Source organism: Alligator mississippiensis, chromosome 2 (assembly GCF_030867095.1).
Source record: "Alligator mississippiensis isolate rAllMis1 chromosome 2, rAllMis1, whole genome shotgun sequence".
Taxonomy (NCBI): Eukaryota; Metazoa; Chordata; order Crocodylia; family Alligatoridae; genus Alligator; species Alligator mississippiensis.
In genome coordinates, this window is record NC_081825.1 from 247,509,511 (window position 1) to 247,535,286 (window position 25,776).

The 25,776-nt window shown below is 42.3% G+C and overlaps 1 protein-coding gene across 3 annotated transcripts in view; it reads left to right on the top strand.

Annotated features, from left to right (window-relative positions):
• DPH6 (diphthamine biosynthesis 6) overlaps positions 1-25,776 on the top strand; it is a 425,610-nt gene that overhangs the window by 164,883 nt on the left and 234,951 nt on the right. For all 3 annotated transcript variants that reach the window (XM_019496211.2, XM_019496209.2, XM_059723009.1), the window contains exons 9-10: positions 20,441-20,591; positions 24,213-24,344. In XM_019496211.2, the coding sequence (XP_019351756.1) occupies positions 20,441-20,591; positions 24,213-24,344 (283 nt within the window). The remainder of the gene's footprint in view (positions 1-20,440; positions 20,592-24,212; positions 24,345-25,776) is intronic.

Consider the following 25,776-nt stretch of genomic DNA (forward strand, 5'->3'; position numbering starts at 1 on the left):
CTGCTGGGGACCTTTTCTGGTGCAGTCTGTCTCTTAAAGTAACAGGAGCCCCTCGCTCCATGATACAGGCATAAATCACTGAGTAACTAAAGTTGGACTCACAACACAATGACAGTTCAGACTGTTATAGATGCGCCCCCAAAACAAATGAAAAAAAGAAGTTCTGTTTATCCCCTGCTTTGCTTAAAGTGGCACCTATTAGCACACCACACTTGCACAAGGTGCAGGGCCGTCCCTAGGGCAATTACCCCGGGCCCCGTGCTTTGGAGGATCCCGCAGAGCCAGGTGGAGAGGCCGCAGCTGCAGTTTAGCTCACCCACCCACCCGACGGGTTGGGTGGCTCTTTGCCTGTTCCAGCCAGTTCTGGCTGCCACCCCTCCCACCATGTCTGGTCTGCCAGGGCTTTCACTCTCCGGCATAAGTGTGCCGTGGGACGGAGAGGGGGGCCCCACACAGGCTGCTTTGTCCCAGGCCCCACACCCTGCTGGGATCGTTTCTGACAAGGGGGAGAGGGAAGGGAGCATGGCAGGGTAGTCCTTAAGCACAGATATGGTTCCAGAGCACTCCAACTCCTCACCTAACACCCCCCTGTTGTCCAATCTCTGAGCTGCCATTTACCATCCCCAGCAGCAGAACTTGTTCTATTTGTGGGACACCGGAGCCCTGTTGAGAGATGGCTGGCTGTGACAGGGCTACTGAAGACGGGGGTTGGAGAAGGCTGGTAGCTCCAGACCTTGTTGTCCAAGCCTGGGTCTACTTCAGAGTCCATGTGTCTCAGGCAGATGGCCAATGAGTCCTCATGGCTCAGCAGGATGGACTTGGGAGTCCCCAGTCTGGCTCACTGCCCAGGTTGCTGTGTTGGCCTGCAGGAGCTGTGGGTCTTCAACCACAATCACATCAGTATCTTTGTCACTCTTCCGGGTGGTGCAGGCTACCATTTTCGGACAAAGATGTGGGAGTGTTCCTCACATTGGGTGCATCTGACCCTGTGTGCTCTCAGCACTGTTGCCATCCTGTGTTCTCATGAACTGCTGCTTCAGTACTGTGCACTTGGATCAGTACTGGTCTCAAGTCAGCCATATTCCTGAGCTACCTTTCCTTCACAATCTGTTCATAGACCACTTTGTTTTGGTGGCTTGGCAGGGACACCTGCTGATTCTTGATCTCACTCCCACATAGCAATGAGTTCCACTGTCTCCCTGGCTCCCACATTTGTTTACAGTGCTGCAGTCAGATTGAAGGGCCATGGTCGAGGGAGTATGTTAGTCCAAAATTGCTGCAGTTGGGTGGTGGATAGGTCAGATGGTTTCTTCAGCAGCCAGAGGGTTAGGTGGATGGAAGTTCCTAGGGACTGATGGGAATCGGAACTTGTGGTAGAGGTAATAGCTTTTATTAGGTCAACTAGATTTTTGCAAAAAAAATCTTTACTTGCAATCTTTTGGGCACAAGCACCCTTCTTCAGGGCTGAAGAAGGGTGCTTGTGCCCAAAAGCCTGCAATTAAAGAATTTTTTTTTGTAAAAGTCTAGTTAACCTAATAAAAGATACCACCTCTACCATGAGTTCCGATTCCTTTTGCCTCTTGACCAATGCAGCTACAACCTGGATACTTGGGGATTGATGGCATTTGAGGTTGTTGTGGTGAATGCAGTATCTAAGGATGGTCTTGGGTGGATGGTGAGCATGAAATGGGTGGCATGTTGCCGTGCAGGACAGTTAATTGGTAGGAGTGGTCACTAGAGGTCTGACACCTCCGGACGGTAGAGTTTTGTAATCAAGGCAAGAGCAGCAACACAGAGTTCAAGAGGAGCTGGGATTGGGAATAAAGCAGTGCACTGTAGGATGACTGGAGGAGTAACCAGCCTGCTTGTCCTGGGATGACAACTGTTCAGACGTCCTTTGTGATAATATGGGACAAACTGTTAGTACCTCTTATTGTATGAACTTTTGGGGGGCTTTGTCCCACCGAAAGTGACAAGGATGTTTGAATACTCATGCTTTGTGCTACAAAAAAGCATTTTCTCCCATGACAAAGCCAATGTTTGTTCATAATCTATGAAACACAGTTATGACTGCCATTTTACTAGAGGTATTCATATATGTACGTTGACAGGCTGGAGTGCTGCAAACTCACACATGACTAAAATGGTGCTATCAAAGTTCAAAGACAAAATATGTTCTTTCTGAAGGGGCTGTTTTACCAGTCTATTTTCTACTGATTATTTTGAACATGAAAATAAAACATTCTTCCTGCTGTGTGTTTGTAAATGCCAACATGTTTCATTTACAGATTTTTGTAAGCTTAAAGAATTTATTTTTGAAAAGTTGGTTGTGTGATATTTCTGAATGATTGAACATATTGACACGTTGCTTCAATTAATTACATGGTGAGAATATTGTAAAGAGTTGACAACTGTGTTACAAAATAATGTAAACTTTTCGTTATGAACTTTATTGCACAACCCTAAAGCTACACATTAAAGATATTTAAATTTGAATACATAGTTGCATGGTTTTCATGTCTTTTACATGATAAAGACGCATACGAGATTTCCTTGATGGCTTCTTTTCTGTCGGGTATTCTCTGGAAGTATTTCTTCCTTGGGGTCTACCTTATAGACTTTTTATCTCTAGGGAACATGCTTCTTTATATTTCTGCTACACTTGGTATTGCTTGTGGGTTTTTCCCCATCTGATTGTAGGTTACGTTACACTTTAAAAAAAAATTTGATCAGAATATTTTATGAACAAATATTTTTATTGAATGATGCATGTGGTGTGCTACAGTTGATCCCTTTTGAATGCTTCAGGAATACATGGCCTATTCTTACATAAGAGAGAGCCCTTATTTAAGAAATAATTGTTATGCTTTTATGAAATATGTTAGACATTCTTTTTTGTCTTTCAATCTCTCTCTCTGAAGGCGTAGAATGTCTTCCTGTTTTTCCCCCCTGTATGGCCTCAATCCTAGCTTTTTAATACTGGAAATAATATTCCCCATTTCATTCCATCCACTTCTTCTTTGGGATTTGTAAAATGTAAAACCTTTAAGTATTTGTGTGAGGGACTTGGAAAATGATGTCAACCAACTGTGTGAAGTGAAACCAAATAAGCTGAATAATAGAAAACTCGGGGCGGGGGGGGAGTAGAAATATATTAATATTTCTTTGGGGGCACTGACTTTATTGCTTATGGCAAACTTGATGCTAAAATGCACTATACATCACTACAATGTGACAGGCTAGGGAAAATGAAAAACACAAAGCTTTACATAAATCAGGCAAAAAATCATATTAAAATGCATAACATTTTATATAAGAATCAAGATTTTACTTTTATCTATTCAGAAGCTCTTTTCCTCTTCTTATGTAGATGTTTTAGATTTTGTTAAAGCCTCGCAGTTTCAAGCAGTTTTATAGTAAATCATATTTCAAATTCATTGTAGACAAAGCCGTCACGTTCTTAGAGGTAGGGTTTACAGGAGCATGGCTCGGATTTTAGTATATGCACTAATGTTTTGTAGAGTTAAAAAAGGAAAATAGTTTGTTTTCCACTGTGATGGTCTCATGAGAAAAGACATTAGAATCTTTTGGCTTTAGATTAATTTATTTTGTGTCATGGTATAATAAGCTTGGTTTGTAAGAAGTTGTGAATATGGAGAAGCAGTCAATCTTTCAAGAGCATAACATGCTACTAACTGAGCACAGTTTAACTGCAAAATGTTAAAGAGACACTGTCAAGATTGATAAGCATTGCAGCATGATACTTTTCCTCCCTATTATGTGTTTACAAAGCCCTTGACAGATTTTAAAAATCAGTCAGTAATTCAGCATTTCGGATCCTGCCCTACAATACCAAATCACTGTTGGGAAAGAGAAATCCACTTCAGTAGAGAAACCAAATTTACTTTCTAACTTTCAAGAGATTATTAAAAATTATGAAAAAATGTGTACATTACAAAGAATATCTGAAAGTAGCCATTTATGTAATCATTTTGGAGAATCCATTAATAGCCTCTATAGTCTCTCCAAACACTAAACATCGCTGTGATATGTGGATCTAATAAGTATGATATCAGTTTTGCAGTACATATCTTACTGCTGAAATGATAATATCTGTATTTTTGAGCTTGTATTCTATATTTAAACACCTTTCATCTCTTAGTAATATGTCACAGGAATTACTTTTAATTTTTTTATTTGACTTTTATACTAATTCCTCAGTTTTGGCTAGTGTGCTTTGGTACAGTAATAGTAGTCTCTGCTGTCTTTGCCATTCTGTAATGCATTTTCTTTAGATAAATCTCTTCATGTTTAACTACAAAGACTGGGTGGAAATTTGTTTTAAATTGTTTCTGGCAGCACAATGAGCCCTTGTGCCTCAGGGAGAATAACATTTTATTCACTGTTCTGGTTTAATACATTACTGTGCAACTTCAAGATGTATTTTTGCATAATAATTGAAGTGCTTTTCTTCCCACCCTCTTTTCTTTCATTACCAGTGATGCAGAAGAGGCTAAAAACATAATTTATCTAATATTTGTATTAAACCTGTATAAAAAGTTTGGGTATCAGCCACTTAAATAAGCTTTTTTCCCAAGGTATATTAGAAACAACTTAATAATAAATAATAAGGTTATTAATAACACATTCGTTTGATAGTCCACAGAGGCCTCATTTACTTCATCATAAAAACAAGGTCACCGTTGTGTTTTACATCACCCACACATCGAGCTTCATCAATATTTTACCTCTTCTATAAGAGCTGGGCTTTGCACAATGAAAATGTGAAAAAGCTCTTTACTTCTTCACTTTGTCTAGAGTTCTTGCTGTTGATCCTTACATGCATATAATTGGTGAAATCTTGACCCTGAAAAAGTTTTGACAATTGTTTTGCCATTGTTTAACTAGTTTGCCAACTTAGTCTCATGTCATAGTTGGTTCATCTACAATAAAATGATTAGTTTTTTAACCCCTGCAGCAGATCACAGGAATTAGTGGGCTAAATTTGTTACTATGTGGTAACTATTTGTTTCTGTGGCAAATGCATTGATGGTCTTAGTCCATTTCTTAATTAATGTGTCCATATTACAATTACCAATATGGCAGATGGCACTGAATTGTATCTTTGTTTATATTACTAGGGAGGCCAAATATTATTATTTTTTTTTACTTCAGCTCTACACCATGGCCGAAGCATAGGTTGGAGCAATGTGGAGAGGATTTTAATCTCTTGGTCCATCTTTCCTAAATGCCTAATTTCACTGAAATTGATGTAATGTTGTATGTTTTGTAAGTGGCTGAAGCTAGCATATTGTGTGACTCTGTAAATGAATCAGTAATTCTGGATAAAGTGGTGAATCTGACAATACTGATAACTGCCTTAACTGGAGGAAATCAGATGTAACAATAGAGGTGACCAGCTTAGGATAGCTTGACATGCTTTAAACATTCTGAAATTTCTTGGCAAAGGGAAATTACTTCAACTTAAGTGTGGCTTTTCCATTAAAACTTCTAATAAAAAGTGATGCTTTACTCAGACAAAAACACTTTTTTTCTAACACAAATAATCATTTTTTTTAAATTAAAAATTCAAGAGGCTTTGTTTTTAGTACTTTGAATTGAAATATTTCCATTTTTTCCATTCAAAATTATTTTTCATTTCAAAACTTTCTTCAGTTTTATTTATAAACTAGCAAATTGTCTGTCAAGAATGATTGGGGGGTAGGACACAGCGCCACCACCCCACCCCACTGCCACCTCCCAGGAGAGGGGGAAAGCTTGCCCCACCATCCCTTCCATCCCCCTCCTCCAGCACCCCATGCTGCTGCTGCCTCTAGTGCCGCTGGCCTCACCCTGTTCCCCCCGGCCCTGCTCCTTGGAGGTGGCAGAGCACCACCATGATGGTGGGGATAGAGTGGGGGGACCAGGCCAGCGCTGCTAGCCTTGCCCTCCCCCCCCGCCCCCCGTTCTGTTCCCTCCATCCCTGCTGTCATGGCAGCGCTCCGCACTCTGATTGGTTGTTTCACTAACCAATCAGAGTGCTCCAAGAACATTATGGACTGACAGATGGACTTAGCCCTTTATTATAGAAGAAATATAATATTTAAATTGCAGTTTTACAAAAAGCTTGAAATAAAAATTTGATCATGCTTCTCATTTGCAACACTACTATGAAAATGCTGAAGAAAGAGCTCTGCATGTATTTGTACTATGTATTTTTAAAACAATACTTAAACCATAAGACTTCTTCACCATGTGTTCACACTCTGTCAGATATATGAGATGGAGAGAGAAAAAGGAAAGGTTTTTCAACCAGTTTGTATGCGTGGAATGCTGCATTCCCATTGCCCATTTATTCCTACTGCTGCTGAAGCTTATGGGGATGTTTTTGCTGTCATCACATAGCCTTTTCTTTGGTCCACCTGGGTTTCTCCTCTGCATGATAGTTTATTTCACTATTACCCAATTTAATTCAAATTATAAGTGATCATATTAAGCATCATACCCTCTATTTAATTCTAGATTTGGTCTACTTTTACAAAAAAGGTAATATTTTTTCCCTCTTCTTTTACATCTGTAAGGGGACTTTTATTTAAAATAATAAGTTTCCAAAGCAAGTCTAGCATATATCTATATACACTTTTTAAAATTCTAAGGGAATTTTTATGTATTCTCCCTCAGTGTATTTATTTAACAAGGTATGTAATCAAGGTAAAAGGCATAGAACAAAGATTATCATATACTTTCCTCACTCCTTAAGAGTTCTCTTTTCTTGTCCTGTTGCTATTACTGTTCAGCAGAAGAACTGTTAATTTTAGATTTTTGTAGTAACATGCTCTCAAGACAACTTGTGTGCTGGAAAACTTAAGTCAAGAAGACTAGCAGCACTAGACACCTGAGAATTATTGTTGTTGGGGGTGGGGAGGTGTTCCCTATAAAGCGCTGTTGTTTTGAATGAAACTTTAGATATTGTAAAGTAAAGTTCCTGATCCAAAGTTCTTACAAACAAAATCCCTCACCATGGGAGCTCCTGTGTATTTGCTTAATTTTATGTATGTCTTGTTGTCACCGGACAGCTCATGTAGGTACAGTTAAGCAGATGCATATATTTTTAGGTGTGGAGACAAAATTAGACTGCTATCACAACATATGTTAGGAGAGAGTTAAGGAAAGGGGAGAGACAATATTACTAATAGAAAAATTTGATTTATGGTAAAGCAGACCTTATAGTTTAATTGAATGTCTTTCTTGCAGTCTTGAGTGTTTTATTTTTTATAATGGATAGGCATGAGAGAGAAAATAATTTGTTGAAAGCTAATCCCTTTATGGCAGTCTCTTGATGCTCTGTTCTGTTTTCAACTTCATAGTCAGATTGTGTTCTCTGTAGGCAGAAATGGCAGGCCAGCATTTCTGCTGTATCTGAAAACAGCTACTAAACAGGATCTGGCAGTTCTACCTACACTGGCATTGAGCCCATTGCCTATGCTAGTGCCAGGTTCCATACTGAAGCCTTCTGAAGCCTGCACCTGTGCTGCTGTTGATACTGATTGATTACCTGCATTGTTGGAATAATACAGGATTCAACCTTGAAAGAAACATTGCCATTTATCCTCTACCTTGAAATCAACAGGACTCCATAACTATTTGTGCAGTCCTTTGTGTATTTATGTGACATTGTACAATCTCTGTTGCTTGACAGTAATTTCCAAAAAGTATGTAGATGAGCAGGTGTTGGTTCAGATACGTATAACTATATCTGTACCTGTAAATATATATTGACAGCAATATTATACAGCTATGTGCTTGCATTTTTACATTTTATATAGGCTTAGTGAAATATAAAATATTAATACATTTAGGAGAGAAAAGGAATGTGCTAGTGAGTGTTATAAAAGGCCCATATGGCATATGTTTGAAATGCTTTGGCCAGTCACAAATGGCAGTCACAAGAGTTATGTAGGTCATCCCATGGAAACTGATATAATTGGCGTTCCCCATCCCATCATCATGAATTCTGTCCGATGCATATATTAGAGATTTATGTAAAAGTGTATATGTTACAAACATGAAATATTATCAATGCTGTTTTTACATTCCTTCATATATGTAATGCAAGGTATGTTAGTATCAGGATTTGCAGGTAGACAGATTGCAACAAAATCACATAATGAACTTCTGCAAGACAAGTTGTCTTTTTAATAGCTGATATTTAATGATCTACCAAATCTTGAAACATAGTGGTTACCCATTTGAAAGGAAAATATTCTTTAATATTGACTTACATGAGGCAATTGTTTTTGATCATGATGGGCCACAATGCATCAGGCCCTAAATCTCACACTTGTAGAGGACTGTTTTGATTTTGAAGAGAATTTCCAGTTTTGGAGGAAAGCAGGCAAAACAGTTGTGGTAAGCTCATTTAAAAACAAAATGGCGAGCAGTTCCCTGATACTGCCATTACTGTCATGTTGGCCATACACATGCTTAGGCATGAGAGAGGGTGTAACCTGACTATAACAGGGAACCCATGACCCTTTTATTGTAATAAAAAGAAGGAAAGAAACTCACCAGAGGGACACCAGAGGCGATGATGTCATCCACCAGTGCTAGAGGACTTTTCGCCGCACCTGAAAATGTTAATCAGTGAATGAGAACCGGACAGCATTAAAAGCTGAAGAGAATGCCAGATCTGACCCCTGGAAGGGAAATGAAGAGATCTGGATGCCTGAAACTATAGAGTGACAGAGCTGAATTTGTGCAGAGGCACAGAAGGAGCCAGGGAGTGGAGTCTCCCTTGCAGGTGTTTTGAAAAGTGGCTAAATACAGCCTGAACCAGAGATTGAACTGCTTGCACATGTGGAATGGGTGGATGAACTTTAATTAGAGACTTCTTTTGAATGAGCTGTTGGCCAATTCGGGCTAAATATCAAAATAGACTGGAACAATTTATTTGTAGCACAAAAATGGGGAAAAGGGGCAGCAGCCCAAGCCCTAAATTTGGAAGGTGACTTATTAATGATTAGCCCTGAGTTTGTCTTCCAGTGAGGAGGTCCACATTAAGGGCGTGACCCCGGGAGTTCTGGTTGCCTAATAGTCTATCTTTGGAGTTTCACTATTTAGAAAATAAGCAATCATCCCAATAAAGAAGCGATTTGAGAATAAAATGTATAAGAAGACTGACTTTGACCATAATTAAGAAATATCAAGTTTTTCTGTGTGTCGTGGTTTGAATTAACCCCATCAAGTCATAGCAGGAGAGAAAACACCCACACAGGAAGCTCTGAGTTGAAGGTTTATTTTTTTTTAATATGCATATTTAATTGTCTTTAGGAACACCCATTAACACTGACATTTATCATACTATAGTTCAGAGCTAATACTATGGCAACACTGTGCCTTGAATGTTCATTTTGGTTCCAATGCTTGTTTCATGAAAGACATCCGGGAGGAAAGGCGGTGGTGTGGCGCTCTATGTCAAAGAACAAGTCACATCCTCAACGAGCTGCACTGGGTCAGAAGAAGGGCAGACTGAAGTGCTCTGGGTCAGAATACAAGGGGGTCGGTGGAAAAGGGACTTAACGTTGGAGGTCTACTACACACCACCCAACCAGGAAGAAGAGCTAGACAGGGAATTCTCAGGTCAGCTCGCGGAGGCAGTTAAGTCAAAGGATGTGGTCATCATGGGTGACCTAAACTATCTGGACATCTGCTGGGAAGAGCAGTCAGCCAGGTCTGACTGCTCAGGTAGGTTCCTAGCCGTGTTACAGGACCTCCATCTAAACTAGGAGGTGCACAGTCCCACCAGGGGAAATGCCTTGTTAGACCTGGTCCTGGCCACAAATGACAACATGGTAAGGGGACTGTGGGTTCTTGATCACCTGGGTGATAGCGATCATTGCCTACTGGAATTCACCATCCAGCGCAAGCTATCAAGGGCCTGCACCAAGACAGCAGCCCTGGACTTCAGGAGGGCAGATTTCATTGAGCTAAGGAGACTAGTTGGGGAGGCACTGAGGTCCCGGAGGGGTGGGGCGTTGGGAGTCCAAGAAGAGTGGTCGTTCCTGAAGAAGACGATACTCCAAGCCCAAAGGATGGCAATTCCAACATGGATCAAAGGGGGAAGAGTGCTCAAAAGCCCCCGTGGCTGACCAAAAGTGTCCAGGAATGTCTCAAAGCTAAAAAGGAGGCATGCACCCAATGGAAAAGAGGGGCCATCACCAGGGAGGACTATACCTCCGTTGCTCCGGATTGTAGGGGGGCTGTTAGGAAGGCCAAGGCGAAGATGGAACTGAGACTAGCAACCTGGATCAAGGATAAAGAAATCCTTTTTTAAATAGGGGGTAAAAAGAAGTTTCTGGGTTACGTGGGGCCTCTTCAGGACATGCTTGGAAATCTGGTGGTCTCACCAAATGACAAAGCTAACCTATTTAACAATTTCTTTGCCTTCATTTTTCTGAGCAGGGACCAGGTCCCCCACCACCGGAATCCCCTATGGTCCCAGGGGAGGCACAGTTAGGCCCAGGGTCAGAGAGGACCTAGTCAGGGACTTCTGGTGGGACTGGATGTGTTCAAATCAGCAGGTCCTGATGGTCTCCACCCCAGAGTGCTGAGGGAATTAGCAGAGGTCATTGCGGGACCCTTGGCACAGCTTTACGAGCACTCATTGTACTCTGGCGAGGTGCCAAAGGACTAGAAAAGGGCCAATGTGGTCCCCATTTTCAAAAAAAAGGAGGAAGGAGGACCCAGGAAATTATAGGCCTGTTAGTCTTACCTCGGTCCTGGAGAAGGTCTTTGAAAAAATTATCCAGGTGCAGAACTGCGAGGGGCAAGCAAGGGAGATTATGCTTAGGGGCAACCAACATGGGTTCATTCCAGGCAGGTCCTGTCAGACCAACCTGGTGGCTTTCTATGACCAGGTCACAAGATCCTTGGATGCAGGTGTCGCGGTGGATGTAGTCTTTCTGGACTTTAGGAAGGCCTTTGACACTGTCTCTCACCCCATTCTCATTAAAAAATTAGGAGATTGTGGTGTCGATGCCTACAGTCAGATGGGTCACCAGTTGGCTGAAGGGCCGCACCCAGAAAGTGGTGTTGGATGGGTCATTTTCGACCTGGAGGGAAGTGGGCAGCGGGGTCCCCCAGGGCTCTGTCCTCGGGCCCTCACTGTTCAACATCTTCATCAGCGACTTGGACGAGGGGGTGAAAAGCACCTTGTTCAAATTTGCGGATTACACTAAGATGTGGGGAGAAGTGGGCATGCTAGAAGGGAGGGACAGGCTGCAATTGGATCTGGACCAGGTTACAAAGGTGGGCGGATGAGAACAAGATGGGATTCAGTACTGACAGGTGCAAGGTACTGCACCTAGGGAGAAAGAACCAGCAGCATACCTACAGGTTGGGGAACTCCCTTCTCATCAGCACAGAGGCAGAAAAGGATCTTGGAGTCATTATAGATTCCAAGATGAACATGGGCCGCCAATGTGGGGATGCAGTCAGGAAGGCTAACCTTGTCATGCATCCACAGATGCATCATGAGGAGGTCCAAGGAGGTGATCCTCCCCCTCTACATGACATTGGTCAGGCCACAGTTGGAGTGTTGCATCCAGTTCTGGGTATCGCACTTCAGGAGGGATGTGGACATCATTGAGAGGGTCCAGAGGAGGGCCACTCACATGATCAGGGGGCAGGAGGGCAGGCCCTATGAGGAGAGGCTACAAGACCTGAACCTGTTCAGCCTCCACAAGAGAAGGCTGAGAGGAGATCTGGTGGCCATCTATACACTGGCCAATGTTGACCAGCAGGAAATGGGAGAGTCCCTGTTACCCTGAGCACTACTGGCAGTAACAAGGAATAACGGCCATAAGTTGATGGAGAGCAGATTCAGGCTAGATATCAGGAGACACTACTTCACAGCCAGGGCAGCTAGGATCTGGAACCAACTTCCAAGGGAAGTGATGCTCACTCCTACCCAGGGGGGACTTTAGAAGGAGGCTAGATACACACCTTGCCGGGGTTGTTTGACCCCAGCATTCTTTCCTGCCCATGGCAGGGGGTGGGACTTGATGATCTGCTCAGGTCCCTTCCAACTGTACCAACTATGAAACAAAATTAACTAAAGCAAGCTGTCCAGTATTGTCTGTGCTCATGCCAATGCAGGGGTGAACTGTTTCCTTTCACCTAGATGTCCTGGTTCTTGGCAAGGTATGACCTCAGCTAGCTTCTCTGTAACAACTAAACCTGTCATGTTAGCTTTCTTGGTTGCTTCCATGCACTGTAGCAAGCCTTGTGTTTGAATCCCTTGGAGATCTTGATCACATTTCTCTTGAACCCGGTTAGGCCAAACTTCTGGACTCCTGGTCAGGCCAAATTCTGGAGATACCAGACAGACTGGAGGAGTCCCATGTTTTCCTACTGACTTTAGTCCAGTTCCCATTATCTGGATTTATATGGTAAACATTGTACTCCTTCTCCACTATAAGATGTGTGGCAGCGAAGATTGCACTGCCCACTCAGGGGAGACTCTGGGGGCCCAAAAGAAGGGCCCCAAAGAGTATAAGGAAAGCCAGAGCGGGTGCTCTGGACACAACTACTTACCGCAAGACAGACAGGAAGGAAAAGAGCAGGACACAGGAAGATCAAAAGTGCCCCAATTTATTAGTTCCTGTCATTTCTGATTGGCTGGGCATGGGACGAAAAGCAGTTAACTGCCGCACCAGGAACAATGGAAAGGAGGAGGAGAATGAGAAAGAGAGAGACATGGGAAGAAGATCAGAGAGAGTCGTGAGAAGAAACAAGGATGGAGACTATGCACTGGGAGGGGTAAAAGGAGGAGGGTAGGAAACTCCCTCCTTTTGAGACTTGGAGGAATCTCCATACTTACCCAAACGGGGACACAAGAAAAAAATGGATGGTGGGATCCAGCGAAGCAACGGTTGTTTCAGCCTGGGAACCTGCATGAACAGAAAACAACTAACCGTGAATATCTGTGGGGCAGGATAGGAGACCTGGAGGAAACCAGAGACCTGCGGTTCTGCCACCAGCCAAAATTTAACGATAAGAATAAGATAAGTCTAGGACAGGAAAGGAAATAGGCAGTCAGTAGCATCCAGGGTTAACCAGGTCATAAGAAAAGATGGAACTGAGTATGGGAAAATAAAATCCTAATTCGGCCAAAGGTCAGCAGCCATTACGAATGGCAAGCCTCCCTCTTTTTTTTTTCTCTTTTACGTCAAAGTCATGATAGGTAAGATAGGGTGTATGTACTGAGTAAAAACCTTAATAAAAAGACCTGTGACCTTGAAGATAACATGCTTTGGATCTGGACAGCTGCATAAGTGAATAACCTAATTGAGTTAACCACTCTGCTTACAACATGTCTGATTAATGTTCCTGGTGATGGTGGTAATAGTTTGGTTTTGTGGGCCCAAAGTGGATTTACACAGAGTTGGTGATATTAGCTGGGAAGATGCAGTCCAGTTGGTTATCCTGTTGGTCTTGTTCAGAAGGTTCCTGGACAGCAACTTCTGGGCCACTGTCACTTGGTGCATGAAGTCTTTGGTCAGGTCATATTTGCTACAGGGGTTTAGGTACTGTTGCCAAAAGGTCGGCTTCTTTGGCAGTCCTTCCCAGTCAAGAATGATGGTCTTCCATGAATGTCTTATCTCTGGGTCAGAAGATGGCTGATAAGGCTAATCTGGGTTTGACAGACTGTTGCAACTTGCACATGTGTTTCCATGTGGGGTGGGTGGCTCCAGATTCTTGATTCAGTTCATGACATGCTGTTTCTGTCACTTATGCTTTTCCGTCTACTGTTGTCATTGTCAGGTTTCAAATTACTGATAACCTTGCAGCAGCCACTTCCTCCATGTGGGGTGGTCCTGGGTGATCCTTTCCCGTGCATTGATGGTAAGCACATCAGTGATTACTTGAAAGTCTGCTTCCGAGTAAGCACAGCCTACAGTATCATCAGCGTACTGGAGCTTGATGATTGAGGTTGGTGTGCTCTTGGTTTTGGCTCTGATTTGGCTAAGATTAAACAGTTTACCATCCATTTGGTAATTCAGCTCCACTCCAACTAGAAGCTTATTGGTGGTCAGATGTAGCATTATGATAAGGAATATCAAGAAGAATGTGGGAGTGATAATGCAGCCTTGTTTTACTCCCATCTTAACTTCAAAAGATACGCAATATTTTTGTTCCTGAGAACCACCACTCACATGCCATCATGGAGCAGGCAAAGAATGGTGACAGATTTCACTGGGCATCCATACTTCAGAAGGGTCCTCCACAGTGCTTCGCAGTTGATGGAGTTGAAGATTTTTTGTGTGGTCAAAGAAGGCCACATAGTGGGGTTTATGTTGTCCTGGCATTTTTCCTGTAGCTGGTAACCTGTGAAGATTGTCAGTTATGCCTCTTGATGCCCTAAACCAATGCTGAAATTCTGGGAGGAGCTTTTCAGCAAGTGGAAGGAGACGGTTCAGGAGGGTTCTTGCAATGATCTTTCCTGTGGTGGAGAGCAAGGTGATCCCTCTATCATTTCCACAGTTGGACTTTTCTCCTTTCTTGAAGATTGTCACAATCATGGCATCCCTGAGGTCATTTGGGATTTCTTCATCATTCCAAATCCTTAAATAAGGGCATGGAGCTGTGATGTGAACTTCTCTTCCTCTGCTTGAAGACTTTGACAGAGATTCTATTAGCTCAAAATGCCTTTGCATCCTTCATGGCTTTCCTCACCTCATGGAGTTGATATAGTTGATATAATTCTGCCAAGCATGTAAGGCCTTGTGCTTGCGGTCCATCTACTCTTGGATCTCCCAGTCATTCTCATCGAACTAGTCTTGATGTTTCCTGGTAGAGAATCCAGGTGTCTCTTTTCAGGAGCTATTGATGATGGACTTCAAGGCATCCCATGTCCAACATTGTTGTTAATTGGAATTTGCCATTTTTTCATTGAGGAAGTTGTGGAAGAGGTCTTGCTTGATTGGGTCCTTGAGTCCTTAGACATTGATCTTCCTTTGGCATTGCTTCTGCTGCAGCCGTTATTTGGGAGCCAGTTTGAATGACATACCTGAGCAGATGACCCAGTGATCAGTCCAGCAGTTATCAGCTCCTCAGGTGATGTGGACATCTTTGTGATGCCAGGCACAAACAATGACATAATCAGGTGCCAATGCTTAGATTGTAAGCACTGTGTTGCCATGATGTCTTATGTTTATTTTTCTGGTGGAACAAGTGTTGGTGACGGTGAGTCCATGTTCTACACATGTGGTCAAGAGGAGGATATTGTTGGAGTTGACCATTCCTTCCTTGCCGATGGTTCCATTCCAGAGGCTCAAGTCTCTACTGACTGGTGTTGAAATTGCTAAGAAGAATAAGTCTGTCTTCCTTTGGAACATCGGAAAGGGCTTGGTCAAGGCTGGCATAGAATTCCTCCTTGATGGCAGCATCAGGAGTCAGGGTATACATGCTGTTGTCAGTGGTGTATCAGCTTTCCACCAGTTAAAGATGGAGAGTCATCAGGCACTCATCAATTCTTATAAAGAACTTGTTGACTTAGTTTATGAGTTCATTCTTGACAGCAAAACCAACTCTATGAAGCTAGCATTCTCCTTGCTTGTTTACCTTCCAGAAGAAGATATAGCCACCTCCATGTTCTTTGAGCTGCCTGTCTTCTGTTCACTGGATCTTGCTCAGTGTAGCAATGCTAATGTTATCACCTGAGTTTTCAAGCCATGGTTGCAATGCACCACTCTAGGAATTCACTATTAAGATTATCCATGAGGGTCCTGATGTTCCAGGTCCCAAAATTGATTGTGTGTCTTTGTTGATTTCCTGCAGCAAAGGTGATCCCACTGGACGCAGTTATCCAGTCAGCAAGAAGGTAGACAGGCCATGTTTAGGACACCTTTTCTATCCCCTTCACCATGTGGGGTGAGCAGAGCAGATCCTGAAGAGGGCTTTTGAGTGACAGTCACAGTTGCCGAATCACACAGCTGCCTTGTCCAAGCGCTAGATGATCCTTCTTGTAACTTCTGCTGTTCTGCCAGTTCATGATTAGGAACTTCCAGACCTCACAATCCTTCTCCTGTCATCAATAGCTGGTCACCAAAGGGGTTGAAAAAATGTGCTGGAAAAGCTGTTTTCATGGAAGATTCCTGTGTGTGATTTCTTTTATTGTAGAGAAGCTGTTGCGCATCAGCTTCCACATGGTTCTTGGCAGAATGGGACCTTAATCCAGTTGCAAGGATGCCAAGACAATTGGAGATCTCATTCTGCTGCAGCCTTCATCCTCCCTCACAGCCATTGAGATTTTTAACATCATCTTTACCTGCTTTGCTGTTGAGGATGGTAGACCCATGGCTTATTTTGGTGACCACCTGTTCTCCCTGTGACACAACTGTCAAAGGATATATGTGGCTTTTCAGCAGAGCTGTACTGCTACCCAGTGTGTCCAGAGGTGTTGGATAGAGGAATGACCTTCAGGGAAGGTTAGAAAAATTTAACAGCTCTCCATGCAGGCCGCTGTGAAATGCCCCCACCCCAAATAGGCTGTGCTGTTACCCATTGGCCCCTAGACACTAGGGTGTGTGACCCACAGGGGCAACTGGGCTCTGTCGTTCCTTGGGTCCCCACCCTTTGCCAAAAGGTAGCAAAGATTTCTCCCCAGGCCTTTTGATTTGCTGCCAAAGATTTGGCTTTCCACTTGTGCATTTTTTCCCCGTTGCTTCATTATTGTTTACATATATTTAAGGGTACAGAGGCTCTTAGGCAAGCCCTCTAGGCAGCAGCAAAAAAAAATACTAATGGAAATGGTAGAAATTGTAATTCATTGGGTGGAAAATAATGCAGATGCTGTTGAATGCTAGTATGTTGTGTTGCAGTTAATATTTAGAGAGCCTATTTCTTCATATTCCATTGCAGTCTTCATCCTTACACTATTATGTTACATTTATTTGACTAGCTTTAACTTTTCATATACAATTGGCTCATATAAAATAGATTATCAACCTGACTTCCACACCTTTCAAGAAGGAATGGATATAATGAGGTCTAATCAAAGAACATCAGCCCCTCTTAGAGTATAAGTGTAGTATTTACAGCTCTTACTAAATTCCCCTTGAGCCTTTTTAGGAGGCAGCAGAGCTAAGGTTCCCCTCCTTAGTAATGACCTTTCTGTAATTTAGACTTTCCTGAGAATTTCCAAGCATATTGCTTTCACTTAACTGGATCCTCTTACTCCTCTGTGAAGTCAGATATTTATGTAAATGTTGAATTTTCACTGCAGACTTTTGACCCAAGCTACTTTTTTTTCTTCTTCTTTTTTTTCCCTTTCCTCAAGATCCATTACTTTAAAAGTGCATTATAATGCTGGAGTAAATGATTTTATATTACCTTCAGGAGAGAAGAAAGATACAGAAAATAGTACCTTTTACTATTAATGATGGCCTAATGTTCAAAAAGGGCAGTGATTTCAGTGTATCAATTTTTGCGTGTAAAACCTTCGACACCTTGAAAAGGCCTCGCTTTCAAAAGTGAGTAGCACAATAGGGCCAATTTAATGTTACATGGGAATCTTTAATTCTGGCCTTTACTCACTTCTCCATGCTTTGCTGTATAATAATCATGTTATTTTATATGTAGGATTTTGTGTGTGATATTTGAATACTTGCAGGATTTTCCCAATAGTTTTTGATTCATGCTGAAAAACTACCATATTTTCATATCCTATATTCATTTTTGTAAATTTAATTTTCTTTATTTGGCATTATTGATGGTTTAGCATGTGTGTGACTGCCGAGTTTCCAACACCCGGTTGCGTGCAGCCTTGGTCCGAGTGACAGGTGACGTACATCTTACAGACTCCCGTAGTTGGCCGCGTAGCTGTTCAATCCAGGAGTAGTCTTCCCCTATCTCATCTGCCATGACTTTGAATGTTCCTAGCGGGGGGTTGACTATCCAGGGTCCCTCTGCGGCACACGGTTTGCCTGACGGTCACTCACGGGGCTCCACCACCCCTACACCCCGACCTCATGGCACGTCAATGGATCCCTCCATATCTTTGGCCACGTCCCTTCTCTCCTGTAGCTACGGTGCCTCTTGAGTTTCTTCCCATCTGGGATATCAGCCCTGGAGCCTGCTTTGCTTACCCCTTCGTGGGACTTGTATGTTCGGTGGTCCTGCTCGTGAAACCTACACTCGTCCAGAGCAAACTCCTGCTCTTGGGACCAAATCACCCCTAGATGCCCTAGGGCTGTGCCACACTTACTCTATATACCTAGGCCCGTCCTGTCTCTCAATCCCTTCACCGGGGAAACAAAAAGGAAAAACACAAAAGAAAACCACAAGACACCTTGTCTGTCGCTTCGCTGAAACTTAGCTAGTCTCCCTCCCTGGTTCCTTACAACCGAGCATCAGGAGCCTGGTTCCCCTATAGTCTAGCTAAGGGGTACCGCTTTTGTTGGCATTGAACACATGTGTCCTCCTACTTCGGTCGTCCGCTCCGCCTTCTCGGCTCCTTTCGCGAGCCCTGGGCCACCCCACTTCTCTCCCTCCTGGAGTGTCCCCGTCCAAGAGTCTCGTAGTCCTTTTACATATGGTTCGTTGCTCTTTGTATACAGTATAGGTGCCCGGCTTGTCCTCAGCCCTCCCTGTTGCTCTTGCCGGGACCTCTTTGTCGGGGCCACCTCCTCCTCCTCCCAACCTTTCCCTGTACTCCCACCTGCGGTACAGTGGAGCTTTGCAGGTCTTTCCCCGTTGCTCCTGCTCCTTCCGCTGTCGCAGCTCACAGGTCTTTCCCTGCTGCTTCTGCTGCTACCACCATTGCAGCTCGCAGGGGCTGCTTCTGGCTTACTCTCGGTGCTGGTGCCCTGTTCCCTGCCACCACTGCCGAGCCTCGGATCAAGAGCCTCCTCCAACTCCTCGTCCGATGCTCCTCCCCTCCTGAGGGTTTCCCGGAGTGGGTCGTGAGGCCACACGCTCCTCCAGTCCATTCTCCACTCTCCTTTCCTTCTATCGTCCGCCATTTTTATTCTCGCTGGCCGGTGATTGCTGGTGACATCACCGGCCGGCCTCAGTTGAATAAAGACATGGCTGAAAAAAGGTCATAATGTACATGGCTGAAAAAAGGCCATAATGTACACATACTGTACACAGTGACATCAGTTACTATTTAAAAAGTCATTTAAAATTATGAATTAATAGCAAATAAAGACATTGCTATAAGTGAATTTCAGTTAAGAACTCTGGAAAAAGTTCTGCCTTAAGGACCTTGTTACACATTGTATTTTGAGCTGCTCAAATGCTGATTGGTGTTAGTGCTAGCTTTTGTGACTGGTTGAAACAGTCGCACCTTAAGGCTAAAAACCTTCTCCGACTGTTCCCTATCTGCACAACTGTGACTTGCCACTAGAGGGCTGGCAAGCAGGACCCTGACTAGGAGCTATAGCTGTATGTAATTGCCCACTGCACTCTAAAATGAGATCTGTGTGCACTCTTTTTAACTTAACAAGTGTCAGTTGTTCAACCTGGAAGGCATTGGTTTTCACTTCTGGCCAGGGAGCTAGTTGCCTCTTGGTAAAAATTGGTGGGGCTTTCTTCATGTTAGCTGCTTTGCAGTAATTGCTCATGTTCATGGTCATTCCCTACAGTTGATGAAGGCTGAATCACAAAAGTTTAATCCTTGTTTTTTATGGGCCCCCTTGGGCTTAAGGAGTGTTTACAGATATAATGTTTATGAGGGTGATAATTGTCTTTAGATATGAAAATAGACAGTCTGCAATCCTTTCCTTCTTCGTGCACTGAGTAACACAAGGCAATTCATACACTGGAAAAATCTGTTCTCCCTAATAATCCTTCAAGATGCTAAGCAGCTTCTTGCTCCCCAGGAGTTTAAGGAGATAAACTGCTTGCAAAATAAGACCAATGAGAATTTTAAAATGATTTAATTCACTATTCACTATTTGAAGTTTACAAATCAGTCCTGTGTACATTAATGCCCAACATGTTTTGACATTTTCTGATTTTTTTTTTTTTAATTTTTTTTTACCTTCTTAGGACTGTATCTAGCTCTTTCATACTAGTTTCCTTCTTTATTCATACCATATACTGTACTTCATTCCTGGAAAAAGTATGTTTGTACTGCATAATGTTACTATATAATTTATCACAATATTAAGTGCCGTCAATCCTTATTTCTACATTTTGCTAAATCTGCACTATGATTCCATATGCCTTGTCAACAATAATATTTTGTTCCCTGCTAGGTTGTAATCCAGACAGTGTTGTTCTCCAGTGACTTGCACCAACATTTTAATGTGTCTTGAGCCCTGATGTTTCTTATTATACAAATCTTAAGTTGTTTTTGAGGGCAATCCAAGATGGTTTACCATAGCACAGCACAGAAGTTACTTGATTATTTCAGAATATTTGTTTCAATCAGGTGGAATCTTCAGACAAGTTTATGGACAGTAGCTGTTCTTGTGAAGTAACCTGTAATGAGGATAATATGTTACCTGCAGCTGAGGAAGATGGACCGAAGGACATTCCTCCTATCATCTGGAAATCATTGAAACATAATTCTCTTCAGTATAGTGAGTTTTATATACCTCTGTCTTTACAAGAGTGGATCATATTTATTTTAGACACTGTTGTGGATTATAATGTTAAATAGTATAAAGAGCCCTGTTAGGTGAATTTTGCAGCCTTTCTTCATCTTTGGTGATTGCATAGAGTATTTATAGTTATGTGTTTGAAATTAATTACAGAAATGCTGCTGCCCCTCAGAAGGATCATTTTTATAAGAGAACACCCCACCTTTTCACAGCATTTTGTGTGTTCATGCCATTAATATAATGTATTCAGTCTTTCAAAATAAAATGATTAATTTAATCTTCAGATAATCAGATTGGAGATGAGAGTGATTTTATTTTTTTAAATAAGAAAATCACACCAACTCTCCTCCTCAATCCCTACAACAGTTAGGACATTTATTTTATTTTACATTTTTTCTCCTAATTCAGTTTAAAAAACTCACCTGTGAAACATACTCTCACCCATGTATTCTAACTGTGAAAAAGTACCATACTTTTATTTTAATCAGAGTGATTTCAGAATTACATTCAGCATCTACACCATTTCCTAGGCTCAGATGTTATTTCAAGTTTCTCTTCTTCTGGTATATACTCCCATGTATGTACATGAGAGAACTATACATGACATTCTCATTGGTGAATAAAGCCAAAAATGTTATGAATGCTCAGGTTTGCAGACCCCAACCCTTACATTAGGAGTTCTAAAACAAGACTCTCTATATGACTTTGTTGGAACTACTTCACCATCTCCATTTAATAATGTACCATGTCTTCTACAAACAATTACTTCATCTTGCATTGGTGGGAGCAGAGTGCAGCTTTTGTCACTTTCAAGAATGATTTAAAAAAAAATGCAAGAAATAGTCTTTGAAACATGCTGGAGTCCTACTTAGACACCTTAATTTAAATTACTTTCCTTAAAAGTTAGGTTCTTAAATACCCAGAGATAAAAATTTTAAAGGAATTTAGGTTACTGTAATATTGGTGTCTAATACAGTGGTTTGCAACCATTTTATACTCAAAGCAGCCCTCAGAAAATGTTAGGTCTTAGCTTTTGCACATTTCTTGAGTACAGCAAAATAGTAGAGCAATTTTCCTCTTGTAAAGAACTCAGGCCACACCAGATCAGAATGTTTTTAACACTATGGATTTTTATTTGAAATCTCTGGGTCTTTTTTATGAATCATGTTTGTACACCTAAGCACACTCATGTTGTGTGGCACCCTGTTGCACCCTTAAAGGGACCTCAGGGCACCTCAGGGTCCTATGGCACTGAGAAGCACTGGTCTATTACAACTTTCAAAATAGGTAAACAGATTAGGCACCTTGTGGGAATTTCAGAAGTGGCTGAGCAATTTAGGCATTTAACTTCCATTAAGATCAAGTAGGAATTAGGTACATAAGTATTAGGGCTGTATGAAGTTTCGGGTGGTGATTTGTTTTGGAGGAGATTCAGCCCAATTCGGTGGCCGAATCGCCGAATCTGAATCGAGTCAGGAGACCAATTAAAAGGTCCGAATTGATTCAAAGCTCTCTGAATCTTTGGAAAAGATTCAGAGAGCTTCGATGATTTGGACAGTCCCTGGTGGCTGCAGCAGGGAGCTGCAGCCCAACTCAGAGCTGGTAAGTAGTGGGGCGGGGGAAGGGGAGCTGGAGAAGGGGGAAGGGTACCATAAGGGGACCCCTACCAGGCCCCATCTCCTCCCTGCTCCCCCAGCCCCGCTGACCCTTGTCTGCCCCTCCCAGCCTTCCCCATGGCTGCCCCATCCCCCCCCCCCAGCTCCCGGTGCTTTAAAAGAAAGTCCCCACTCAGTGCTGCCAGACGGGGGGGGGGCAATCCCTGCTGCCCCCAGTGCCCCATGCTGCATGGGGTGCTCTGCACGAGCCCCCCCACGACTGCCCCACCTGCCCCAGCTCCAGTGCTTTAAGGAAAAAAAACCTAGAAAAATTCCAGGACTCACTACTCCTGCAGCGGCCTCGGGGCTTTGGGGGGCTCATGAAAGAGTCCCCCATGTGGCATGGGGGCAGTGGGGATCTCCCCCCACTGGGCAGGAATGGTGAGTCTGGGGTTTTTCTGTTTTTTTGTGTGTGTTTTTTTTTTTTTCTTAATGGGCCAGAGCCACAGTGGACAGGGCAGCCATGGGGGGTGTGTGTTGGAGGGCTCTGAAGAGGCCCCCACACAGCGTAGGACAGTGGGGAGCAACAGGGATCGCCCCCCCCCCCACCCAGCAGCACCCGGTGAGTCAGGGCTTTTTTTTTAAAGAGCCGGGAGCTGGGATGGGCGGGGCAGTCATTGCCAGGCTGGGAGAGTGGGTGGGGGATGGGCCTAGCTGATTCGGAAGTTTGGCAGCAGCCAAATCTCTGAATTGGATTCAGCTGAATCGATTCGGGACAGTGATTCAAATCACTGAATCGAACCATTGTCTCCTGAATCAGCCGAATCCGAAGCAAATACTATCCGTTTCGCACAGGCCTAATAAATATCTTTATTCCACGTTACTTTAGGTGTTTTAGAAAATGTAGCCTGTAATATGCCTAATGCTTTTCTTTCCCCCTTCATGTATGAAGCCATGTTTCTTGTGTTATAGATAGGGAGATTACAGAAGGCATCAAAAAATGACCTTGAATACTTGACTAACGTTTTAAGAAACCACATCTGGCTGAGATGTGCAGTTTATAGGCTTTGATGGCCATGCATATACCTGTTATATCCAGGGATCCTGATTTTCTCTGATTTAAAAAATCCCTAATTTTCAGATTTAAAAAAAGTAACCACAAATCCACATTTTTCCATGAGTAAAAGGAAACAACACTTATATATATATGTAACAGCACTAACATACATGTATGTTAGTGGCATTTCCTTTTAATCACGGAAAAAATGTGAATTTGAGGTTACTTTTTTAAATCTGAAAATTGGGGATTTTTTTAAATCAGAAAAAAACAGGATCCCTGGTTATATCTTATCATCTAAATTATGTTTTGAACTGTTCAGGTAACCTGTAACTTTGCTATAGAAGTTTGTCTTATTGGGCACATCTGCCTGTGAAATTAATTCGACTGAATAAACTCTGGCACATACCGCTTTGGAATTTATTGCTCCCAGCCCAGTGTTGACACATGTGGCCAGTACTGCAGCACATTGAGCTGAGGTGGAGCAGCCATAGCTGGCATGGGACCCCCCTCCCCCCCCCCCCCCAGGGGTCACCCTGCTCCTTGTGGCTCAGTGTGCTGCAGAGGGGCTGGCTGAGGCATGAGGGAGCTTCAGTATGGAGCTAGTTGGCAGGCAGCACCCACACTGAAGCACTCATGTGCCCCATCCAGCCCCGTCAGTGTCTACACATGCATTGCATTGCACTAAATAACACTGCCATAGAATAGTACTTGTGTTGGGCAGTTTTATCCTATGGCAATGTTTATTAGTTTACTGCAGCCTAACAGGGCTGCAGGTGTAGACGCTGATTTTTTAATGCAGAGCTAATTAGGCAACTCTGCAGTAAACAACTCATGTAGGCAGGCCCACTGAGAATAGATACTTTACTTTAAAGGGTTTTCTTAGAAAAGCCATAACCTGATATTTGCTGTCATTTTAATCATATTGATATTCTTTCATTTCCATAGGTAAGACATTAGGATGTTCAGGAAAATCCCTAAGTGGTTACCAGTGGGTTTCAGGAATCTCTGCCTGCTTTCTTCCAGCAGAAGGCAAAAGTATTCAAGATACAGCTCTGGAAGTCTTTTCTTCTCTCCAAGGTGTTTTATTCAATGGAACCATTACTTATCATTAAAAACTATTTCTTTTAATACAGTATGACATAAAAAAATGATATATTTTTCTGTGTTCTTATAGTGTTAAATTTTGTGATTGTAAATTTTCCATCTTGGGCTTGCCTCAGGCTCAAATCATGATCTGACGACTGCTGACTTTAATATTGAATACATTGTAATGTGCATAGATTCTGAAGACCATAAAAAGCCAGGGTGGGAATCAAATCAGTATAACAGTATTATTTCCACAATATTTTAAAAGCTTTATGGAAAACAACTCTAACTTTTTATAGAATGGAATATATAAAAATATATATTTATCTGCCCTCCCACCACAACACACAGAATATATCTGTGTCTTTCTCTCTCTACAAAGTATACATAGTATATATGTATGTTTTGTAGATACTGTGTACTTGCTAAAGTGCTTTTGTTAACACCATAGTTTTAAATTAAGTTTTCTAAAAAGCTGTTCCTGTTGCACATTTTGGTACCTACGATTAGGTCACTAGCTGTAAATCTCACTTATATACTTAATACAAAGAAGAAATTGCTGTCACGGGAATCATGGAATCCAGATTCCTTACTGCCACACTCTTACAAGATATTGACATATAAAACAAAATGGGACCATTTTGTTTTGCATCTTTCTTCATTTTAAACTTTCAAGTAAAGAATGTTTATGTAGGCTTCTTTTTCATTCATAAACCTGGAAATCATTCTTAGGACTACACGAGTAGGCTCATATTCTTGTTCAAGAATTCTTGTGATGTATTAGCTCATAAAATCTTTATGTTTGGCTTGTGCAGCTGAGTTCATGACTGAATACAAAATGATAGAGAAGCCTTAGCATTTTAGAAAGCAAAGAAGTCATGCTTCCTAGAAGGCCCTTAAGCTAGTTTTTAACAGCCTGGAAATCAGCAAGGAGGGTATAATCAAACTTGTAGTTAAAGGCACCACTGTTTAGTGTAAATCTTTTGGGCATAATCTGTAAATTGAAGCAAAGGGGCTCTATAACATTTTACTTGGTTCTCATTATATTTGTATGGACATCTGCCAGTCTAAACATTTTGTGCTTTTGCTTTACCACCAATCAGAAATAAAAAAAAAACCGAACAAAAAACAAAAAAAACCCCAAGTGATTATGTCACTGGTCAGTTGAGTAGCCTCTTGCTTTCAGCATGTTACTTGTATTAGCTGTATTGTTTTCCATTTCTGGCAAAGTAGTAGTTTTTTGATCCTTGGTAGAAAATGTCAGTGCTCACATTTCCTGTGGGTTTTTTGCCTTTTCGTGTTGAGGGTGGGGAAAGTTAAATGAATTGTGATCCTGTCATCTGAAGAAACCACAATATGTTTCTTTTGCCAAATTTTTCTGAGAGCTAAACTGATCATCTTTAGGTATGTATGAGCCTTTTCC